The sequence below is a fragment of the Coptis chinensis genome, chromosome 3, assembly GCF_015680905.1.
Source record: "Coptis chinensis isolate HL-2020 chromosome 3, ASM1568090v1, whole genome shotgun sequence".
Classification (NCBI taxonomy): domain Eukaryota; kingdom Viridiplantae; phylum Streptophyta; class Magnoliopsida; order Ranunculales; family Ranunculaceae; genus Coptis; species Coptis chinensis.
The window spans coordinates 106,997,422-107,007,754 of NC_141458.1; the positions used below are offsets into that span (position 1 = coordinate 106,997,422).

General features: G+C 37.4%; 1 protein-coding gene across 1 annotated transcript; it reads right to left on the bottom strand.

Moving 5' to 3' along the window:
• Positions 1-417: 417 nt before the first annotated feature.
• On the bottom strand, positions 418-7,058 carry LOC147512672 (oligomeric golgi complex subunit). The gene is made up of 11 exons (XM_086595702.1): positions 6,772-7,058; positions 6,641-6,693; positions 6,091-6,238; positions 5,857-5,964; positions 5,419-5,486; positions 3,891-4,014; positions 3,641-3,787; positions 3,278-3,541; positions 2,912-3,196; positions 2,319-2,471; positions 418-1,153 (listed from the first exon to the last, which is right to left on the bottom strand). The coding sequence occupies exons 1-11, from the start codon at positions 6,985-6,987 to the stop codon at positions 632-634; spliced, it is 2,088 nt and encodes a 695-aa protein (XP_086451828.1). The 5' UTR covers positions 6,988-7,058; the 3' UTR covers positions 418-631.
• Positions 7,059-10,333: the final 3,275 nt, after the last annotated feature.

Genomic DNA, 10,333 nt, shown 5'->3' on the forward strand with positions numbered 1-10,333 from the left:
AGACCCCAACATCAGTTTCATATTATTCTTTGATATGTCACGGACATCCAATGCCACAGTAGCTCTTTAATCATCCAATGCCAATAGCTCTTTAATCTGTACTCCGAACTCGTATCTTCTCCTTGGCCATAGTAATGGCCATAGTGATAGAAAATCTTGTAAAGACTTAGCTTGAGCATGAAGTGGGAAAACTATTACCTTTGGTTGTGTCAACTCTGCCCACACTTCTAAAACAAAAGATCGGTGTATGAAAAGATGAGCAATTCGCAATTTGCAGGGGTTTGTTAGAGGTAAAAGGGTTTTCATCTCTGAGTGCACTCAAACCTTATAGGTTTTGAGCAATGTAAACTAGAACATTTAGGTCCTAAATTATTTCAACACGAGTTGCACTCTCCACTCTCGGCATACTACCAGTAATTATTTAACCTACTGATTTGTACTAAAATATTGTAAAGTTGCACATACACCATTTTAACCAAATGCCCAATAACAAGTTCATAGGGACAAAAACAACAACAATCACATCACCCCCATGCATCTAATACGAACAAATATAGTAAGAGCCCATTGCTTGAACTGAACAGAAGCATACATGTTGTACATTAGAGAAGAAACATAATTGTATAGACCTTCAAATTCCTAATATAGTCCTTATCTGATCTGGTGGATGTCTGGCCAAAGACTTGGGATCAGGATAACCGTTCTCTGGATCCATGATTGCATTATAAACCAATTCGTAAGCTTCGGCAAGTGATCTTGCTGCACGGATACAAGCCTCTGAACGCAGCTGTGGGACTTGCATCTGTTCAAATTCAGGCAACGAACCTTCACTCCCCAAAACGAGTCCAAAGAATGCTCTCAAACAATCTGAAAGTGATACAGGTGACATGCCCTCTACCTCTGCTAATGGCAATTTAGTTGATGCATCACTATCTTCCTTGTTTACCAAATTCCGAATTTGAGATATTCGGTTCAACAAACCACATTTTCTTAGGATGCTAGCCACCTCTTTCTCCACAAGAAGGTTCACATTTTTCTCAATCATGGATCGAAGATTTTTAACATATTCTGCAGCAACATCATGTCCTAACAATGGCTGCTGGATAGCAGATAAGCAATTGATGAGGAAGATCTTGGATGGCATGTCATTACTCTACATGACAAAATGAATTTCGGGGTAAATATACATAGCTCATTAAATACTTGCAAAAAAAAAACAGATGTCATTTAATTATTCACTTTTCACATTACACGACACAAAATTGATTCTAAGGAAAGAAAGAGAGGAATGTAATACTTGTTAGATTGACCAAAAGCCAACTCTACTAAAGGCCTATGAAGCACCGATACGTCTGTAAGGGTGAAGTATCGGAGGGTGAAGTATCGGTGTGTCCGATACTTCACCCTTACAAACGTATCGGTGTGTCCGACACGGATACGCCCCGATACGCGTCTGATACGTGTCGGATACGCGACTTGGAATATCCGATTTTATAATTAATTTTTTTAATTTCCAACACATGGGGGACACGCCAGAATAGTAATCTCACAAAAAAAATTTGGAACTTCAAAAAAAAAAACAAGTGAAATAAAATCCAAGATAATAAGAGATGCAAGAGAAGAAAGATGAAGTGATTAAATGGTACCTGACTAACTAATTTTAATCTGCGAAAAAAGAGAACTTCCTTTTAAAACCTTATAAATGTAAGTTGCTTGTAGTGTTATACACTTATACATGTAAATTACTGCTTAATGTGTTTGAATTGGTCATTTTATGAAGTAGAATTGCAATTTTAATTTGAATTTAGTGAAAAATGCTCAATTATATAATATATATATATATATATATATATATATATATATATATATATATATATATATATTCAAACGTATCCGTGTCCTATATTTTTGAAAAATGTTGTGTCCGCGTATCCGTATCTGTGTCGTGTCGTATCCGTGTCGCGTGTCCGTATCCGTGCTTCCTAGCTAAAGGCCAAAGGAACCAATGTACACATATAGCAACACACATAACCGTCTGAAATCAACACACATAGCCGTCTGATATACTCACCCTTTTAGATGGCTTCAGTAAACAGTCCATTAAAGAGAGTAAAAAATGCAATAATTATATTGCTAACCAACCGGGTCGATATATATTAAGGAGATCTCAAGTAAGAACCTCATAAATGTAGCTCCTGTGCACGACACAGCATATACCACTACATTATTCTCTTATGACAGCTCGTATCAGACGCAAATTGTCAATGAACTTGTGAATTAACAAATACATGGAGAATGAACAGAGATTCGCAACTCACCTGAGAGGATGGGATGGAGCTGCTGTTGTTCAGAAGAGCATCAACAGATGATGAAGAATCCCTAGTAAATTGGCTTGAATCAGAACTCGCTCTACTTCTCCTTAATGACTGGACTGCTTTGGATCTATGTGCTTCTGCTGCTTGCTCGCACATCTGCAGTGGTGTAAGAATCTGAGTAGATGACTTAAAAACAAAAGGACTCTGTGACTTGAAATCGCAATCAATCCTGGAAGACACTGCCTAGGCTCTTCAGCATCAGTTCGTACAAAACATATGGTAGAAGAACTTATTTCAGTTTTCATGAAAGAAAGAACTGGTTTTAATGGTAGAATAGAAGTTATCAGAATCTAAGACATCTGCAGTACACTAGCCTACTCATGTTGTCATTAGTCACTAGATCTCCAATAATTAACCACCTTAGGATGTCAACCACAGTAAATACGCAAGCATAGAACTTGTCTTTAAACCAATGGCCGTGACTCAACCATAAAATTAAGTTATCAAGAAAAGTATTGGCTATTCCACCAACTCTATTGCTTACCCTCAGCAGTAGGAACATAGGAGCAAGGACTAAAAGGTTATTGCAGTAATACCTGAACAATGGGATCCAGTAAAGCAGATATCACAGGCTCAAAGTCAAGCTTCTTCACCGAAGCAGGAACCATCAGGCTGTTGTAAGTATCAATAATTTCCAGCAATACTGAAACTCCTTCGCTTACTGCCAGTGGAGGTGATAGATCAACAGCAACTAGGGGAGGGTACCGCAAAAGCTTGTCTCCTCTAGTCTTTAGGATGTCAAAGAACGTTTGCTGAGCAGCATCCTTGAGTATTCTAAGTGTGTTACAGAGAGCAGTTTCTTTACCCAGTAAGTCTGATATCTACAGGAAGTCATCACTAAAATTAAAAAGATTCAAAATGGGAGAGAAGAATATATGACAATGGGATTTAGCTCGACTCACGGTGTAGCTGTAGAACTCCAAAGTATTGCTGAGTTTATATGCAACTATAAGGCTAGGTTGAGACTGCAAGACTTGCTCAACCCTTGCTTTAAATGGTCGGCATACCCCTTCAAATATTCTATCCAGGACAAATGTAATATCTGATTCAATTTTAGCATGTTCAATTTCCACATTCTTGGAGAATCGACGTGCAGTTGGCCCAGTATCCGTCACTGCATCAGGGTCGAGTAATATAAGGACAAGTTCTCGTTCAGATGCCAAGGCCTATATAGAAAACATAAGATATTTGCCAGTTCCGTTAAAATAGATTTCAGCTACCAATGAAAGAATAATGGATCCCAACCAATAGACAGAGATTCCGACCTGATGCAGCCACCCTAACATATCACCCACATAACGTAGAGGGTCATGAGCATGCACTTCAATCGGTCTAGGCATCCCACCTGGTCCCCCACGAGTAAGAGCGCTAATAAATCTTCTAAACAATGCATTATGTCTCATATTTGCTACCTTTAACAGAAAAGGAAAAATAACTAAAATAATTATTATGTCAAAAGAGATCAGTCACCTATAAACTTCCAAGAGAATTATAGTAGTATGTAGATAGAATCACCTCTTCTGCACAATACTTAAAAAGGACGGGCCTTTCTTTTAGGCAGCGAACTGCGGTCTTCAGAAGGTCACTAACTTCAGGATTATCAGTATCACCCAATCTCCTACACTCTGCCTGCACCCACCTGGAACAAGAAATCGAACATATAGTTTCCTCAAGCCAACCAAAACCAGTGTCTAATCTGAAGCGTATATGTGAAACTTAACAGAGAGCACCAATCTTTGTTCAAAATCTAACCTCAATGGACCATTCACAGCGGTCTACTACAATCTAAAGGATGGGATATTTAACTTAGGCAGGTGGTTTCAACACTTCCACTAAATTAGAAGTACACCCAAAAGTAGCACTTGCCATCTTATTAGTTTCCACTAGTGATAAAGCTCAGAAGCAAGGTTTTAAAAAAAACTCATTTAGGCTTAAGCGTGTCTTACGCCTTTTGGGGGTTTTGCACCTTGAGGCTTAAGCCTCATACGTTTTTATATATACACCGTGAGGCTACAGCCTCAATGGTGTGAGGTGTGCGCCTTGAGGCTGGGCCTCACTGAAAGTCGGATTTTACCCAGGTGAAGCTTTTTTTTTACCATTTGTTAACTTTTTTTACCATTTATTCCACTGTTTTGACCACTTAACCCCTAATAAGTTCTTTTAACACTAAAAAGTCCCTTTTAGGTTATGCTTTGAGCATCCAAACATCTTATTCATTTAGAAATCAGCAGCCTCCACTTTCAAACCCCATTTTTTTTTTTCAAACAATGGGTTCAACCTAAAGAACTCAACTCTTCTTTGATTTCAATTCCGTCACTTCCCACAGCAATTTAAAGACAATCTCTCTTCAATTCTACAACAAAACAAAGTTTTTCATTCTTGATTTTTCCAGTCATTTTTTTTTTAAATTAAGGCTTAAGCCTCAAAGCCTCATAGAGGGAGAGCGCCTCAAGGCTCTGCTGCGTTTTTTTAAACACTGCTCAGAAGTCATGACCAAAACCCATTCGCATCGTGCATGTTATCTGTAGTAAACATTCTTCCTTTACCAAACTTCAAATGAAATGAAAAGAAATTTTAAGAATTTTAAGAAGCAAATTTCAAGTAAACAGATCTTATACTGAGAAGTGCTTACTAACACAAAGAAAAGTTTCATACACACAATTGAAAGAATTCATAATGGAAAAACAAAATATTACAAAAATAAAATACCACAAGTCCACAACAACTAGTTGAACATTCCAGAATGGCAAAACAAATATCTTATGTTACATGGACGTGCCATATTCCAAAAATAATCCGTGTCGGATATGTATCCACGTGTCCGTGTCAGACACATATCAGACATATTGTAGGTGATATACCTCAAGTTTTGATATTTGGCCGTGTCTGATAAGGACACATATCTGTGTCAATGTAACTTAGCAAATATCAAATAATAAATGCACATGCGTAGATGACGAAATGTTCACAAGCCACCTTTTCCACTTATTATTAAGAAAACTTTTGTAGAAAATAACATTGTGGAAGTTGGACAAAGCTTCACCTGCACAATCGCTCATATGCTCCCTCTTGATATACAGCCATCATGTCCATTAATTCCAAACCTGCTCGCTGTTTAGTTCTTGAATTAGTTCTAACGAAAAACAAAACAAAAGGTGCAACCACCTCTGATCTTCTTGTGAAATTACCGAAAAAATAAAAACGAAATAAAGAAACCAAAACCAGGTTATTCAAAGATAAGGATATTGCAAAATGCACATCCCAATAATTGTTCACCCGAATCTAGAGCTACATAACTGTATGAGTGTATGCCAACTCTATCATTATAATTGCAACAATGTTATCAATGCTTAGGCGGCCAGGGTCTAGGCACCTTCCTGCCGCCGGACTACAGCCTAGCGCGTTTTAAAATCGAATAACTATAAAACACACGATAGGAACACAGAGGCTTAAAGTTGCACTAAGGAGAGAATGGGAGTACCTGGTGATGTGTCCTAAGAAGAATCTTGCAATTTGCATGAATTTCTTGAACATGAGAAAGCGCTTTGAAAAAATCCTCATTCAGGTCTTCCTCCCTCAATGCTTTTATCTACAGAAGAACGAATTTTACTCATGAAAATGTACATAGAGAAATGAAAACTACTTTCAAAAAAGAAATCTAATAGTGAAACTGTAAAGGATCCATGTATCTTCTCCTTAAAGTGTACACAAGTACCTCTTCATTAGAAAGTTGGTAGTCCCTCAGAAAGAGTGACACAATCTCCTGCCTTTGAGTAGTGACATCAAGTTCTTGTTTTAGCCGTTCAGTGGTACTAATGATATCTCCAGTACTTGAACTACAACTGCTCAGTGCCTTAGCAATCCTGTGAGTCATCCAATAGTAAATCCATAAATCCTACTAAATTGTCAAGAGAATCATTCTCCTTCCAGTATATAAAAATCAAGCAACAGAAACACATCAAAATGAACAAGAAACGTCATCATCGACCCTATTATAGTAGCAGCCAGATATATTAGAAAAGAAAAAATCTAATAGCTACACATTTCCCTACCCCCCTAATGCACCAATACATTATCTGCCAACTCTGAACTCAATTGAAAACAAATACACAAATTAGTGGTTTATTTGATCTTAAACCTGTCCTTCGTAATACATCCGTATACAAATACATATTTGGCTAGTCTGGGCTACTAAGTCCATGCTCAGCAACCTTAGAGTTTTACAAATAAATAAATAAAATTACAAGCAAATAAAGATATCTTACTTATCACAACTTTCAGCTAAAGCATTAACTTCCTCCTCAACTCGATCCAAAGCCTTAAAAAGAAACAAAACAAAACAAACAAACCCAAATCATTAACTTCCCAAAAAAAATGTTGATTTAAAAAAGTATACCTGTTGGGCAGATTGGGAAGCTTGAAGAAACTCATAATTAATAGAAAGGGCCCGTTTTTCAATAGTGGATCTAAGATTTTTACGGGAGTGGTGTGCGTTGTCAGTGTAGAATGTTGAGAGAGTATTTAGTGAAGCTAATAGATCTGGTGAATCTGTTCTTGATTCCAACACTTTCTTCAGTTTCCGAGATAACCCCGGTGCCAATGTTACCGCCATTCTTATTAATTTTCCAATTCACATTTTTTGAATAAAATCAGTTTTCTCTGTTTTTATTTTCTGCACCTGAAACTCCGAAAATTATTATGGGACAAAAGGCCCGAAATGTTAACCCAAGAGACCTCGTCAATTCTGTCTAAAGCCCAAATCATCATAGGTGGGTAATCCTCTAATCGATTATTGCACCTGAAAATTGACGGGATTATTGAAAGCCCATGATGTGCCGTGGGCCTTGATGCTGGTTTGTTGGCCTTGGATTATGTCTAAAGCCCAAATCATGATAGGGTGGGTTATCGGCTAATCGATTAGAAGCAACTTGTATGAACCAGGGCCTAAAATATCTATATCGGACTATATAGTGTGTACCTCATTTTCTTATAGGGTAATTGCCTGAATTAGCCATGATAAATGGACATTGTGCTCTAACCGGTCATGTCTTTTAATTTTGACATTTTCAATAAGTTTTTGACCATTTTGTCCTTCCTTACAACACTCTCTCTCTTCTGCAACACACTCTCTCTCTCCTCTTGTACTTCAGATGTTGACATGCACAGTAATATTTATCCGTTAGATTCTCTTAGCGATATGTATTAGCAATTAATGACCGTTGGATTTCAATCCAACAAAAATGAAAACGGACTTTAGCTATTGTGGGAATCATGAACCATCAACTTATGGATCTACTATCAGCAATTTTTTCATTATTTTTGTAATTCAAAGACGAGACAATATTTACCTCTATTTTTGTGCCAACCTCAAAAAGTTTTTACAAAGTTCCAAAGCTACACTTTTTTCTCTGGGTTATTCTTTTTTGTTCCTCTACTCTATCTTCTCCTTTTCGATTTTTCTAAGGATTTTGATGGATGAAAACAACTCAAACCTCGATAATGGTCAATTTTGATGTTTGTTTAGTTGTCTTTAGTGTTGGTTTGTTTCTACATAGGTTTATGTTTCGGTTTGCTTCTTTGTGGTTTTACGTAAAAGTGTGAGTGTTTTTTATAAGGTTTCCATGGTTGTTTACCATTTCCATGTTGATTTTGTTGTCATAGTTATGGTATTTATACAATGTCATAAATGTAGAACAAGAAATGAAAGAACTTTATTGTCGTTTTATTAAAAGCTCATACTTTTTATTGTGCTAACTTTGTATTTTTGCAGGTTCATTCGATATGCTTATTTATTATGATGGCGAGATGAAATCTGACAAGCATGGTGTGATGAAGTATCTAGGGGGTGCGGTGAAATTGAGTGCTTGATGTGGATACTCCCTTTGAAGGATTCATGTGTCTTGTTGAAGTTGTGTCATCGCGCATTAGATTGTGTTTTTCTGTTTGGTATTTGATTAACAAGTCCCCTTGTAGAATCGATGAAGAAACCGACTACTTGAACATGATTAAGAAGCAGAAGAAGACTCCAACGAAAAGCAATAAAAGTTTGGGTTATCAATGAAGCAATCGTCATCACACCATGTGGTATGGGAGCAGGACAAATTAGAAGATCAAGTCTTGGACAACCTACTGTGAAGAATAAAAAAGTTCGTACTGAGCTGTTTAAAGTAGATAGTGTTATTTCTGGAAAAGGTGGTGGACAACCTAGAGTGCAAAATAAACCGGTTGGTAGTGAGCTATTTAAACAAAAAATGGTTAGAAGTGTAAGTCCTGGATCAAGTTATGAAATTCCTAGTACAAAGAAGAAACAAGTTTGTAGTGAGCTGTTTAAACCTTATCTGCCAAAGAGTGTTTATCCCGGATCAAGTGGTGGAGAACATTGTATGAAAAAGAAACTCAATGAAGAAATTCCAATAACTGATTCTCCAAGAAAATAATCTTTTTTGAAAGAAAAAGTGCTAGTTCAACAGAAATATTCTTTCAATCAATTGAAACTTGTGGACGAACCAATAGGTAAATCACTAATTTTATTTTAGTTATTCTTAGTTCCAGTAAATGGTTTGGTTGTTGACGGTTATAAACATTGTGTTCCCCAGACAGTCTGCTAGAACAATCTTCAACTGCGACTCGTCAATTGCAAGATGTGGAAAATGAAAATGTCGTTGAAAATGTCCCACACAGCTTGGAGACGTTCGAAAAGGTCATGGCAGGTGAGGGATGGTGAAACATGTAGTACACCTGTAAATATGTTAATTACTGATATATCTCTATTAAATTACTCACATTTAGTAACCGTTTTAGATTTGTTCCCAAAGGGAAGCTCAAGTGCAGTTGGTAGTTGCAAATCAATAGACGAAAGGATACCTCTTGCAATTGTCATTGAAAGTGAGCAGTATAAACATTACAGAGGATAATTATAGTTTGAGTCGCTGATAGTCCGTGCACTAATGGTTGACCTATTATAATGTAAAGGATGATCCCACTAGTGGTGAAGATGTTGATCAACCATGTTTGGGTGAGAACTCACGCAAACACACTAATGATCTTGTTGGAGAGGTTGATATGGAGTGAGAGAGACTGTACCACCAATGGCTGCCTACGTATCCAAATTGTTCTCTGGAATCAAGTCTCAAAATGCACGTAGTTCTTTGTTTGAAATGATTGTTGGGTATTTATAGGAATCTTATTGCTAAAAATACCTTTTCTTATTTGACGAGATATTTCCCTCTTTGTATGAAATCTTTTCCTAAAGCTTCATATGGAAAAAATCCCTTGACATATCTCGGACTGCTATATATAACTTGGGTGTCATATTAGTGGGCGATTGTCATTGCTTCAATAGAGGGCATGCCCGAATGCCACATTAGTAGACAAGCGGGGCTGCCACAAGATGGCGGGCTAGCAAGCCCCTCATTCATTGAAGTGGCGGCTCTTATAGTGGTACCCAATGATTGTCGTTCGTAGGGGTACAAAATGCGATTGGTACATACACGCCCCTCTTTGCGGATGGAATTAGTTCCTTACGGTGAAGAATAGACATCATATTACTATAAAAGAATGAAACAGTGTGGTCACAATTTTCTGCGATGCCACGAATAACTTAGTTAAGGTACTTAACTTAGAATGCTTTGAATTAAGTGTCGATGCGTGCACAACCTCTTTTATACTGAAGAACACCTAGGTGATAATGTAAAATTTGGGAAACAGAAATTTCATTTTGTTGATAGACACGATAAACCGGTTTGCATTTATATAGTCATTCCCGCTTGATTGCTATGTGATTTGTGATGAGTGGTGTAAGGTATTGTAAATGCTAACTCCACGATTTTCTGGTGCGTGGGTCAAGATATTGCATATGCAAGTCCCGTGACTTCTTGATGCGTGGAGTAAGGTGTTGCAGACGCGAAACTCCGCGACTTTGTGATGCGTGGAGTAAGGTTTTGCAAAACACAAAACTC

Coding starts and splice junctions, on each gene's coding strand:
- LOC147512672 (XM_086595702.1), bottom strand. CDS start 6,987: ATGGCGGTAACATTGGCACCGGGGTTATCTCGGAAACTGAAGAAAGTG. Junction 5,487..5,856: donor TTCTTAGGACACATCACCAG/GTACTCCCATTC, acceptor AGAACTAAACAG/CGAGCAGGTTTGGAATTAAT. Junction 1,154..2,318: donor GCTCCATCCCATCCTCTCAG/GTGAGTTGCGAA, acceptor TTTGTCATGTAG/AGTAATGACATGCCATCCAA.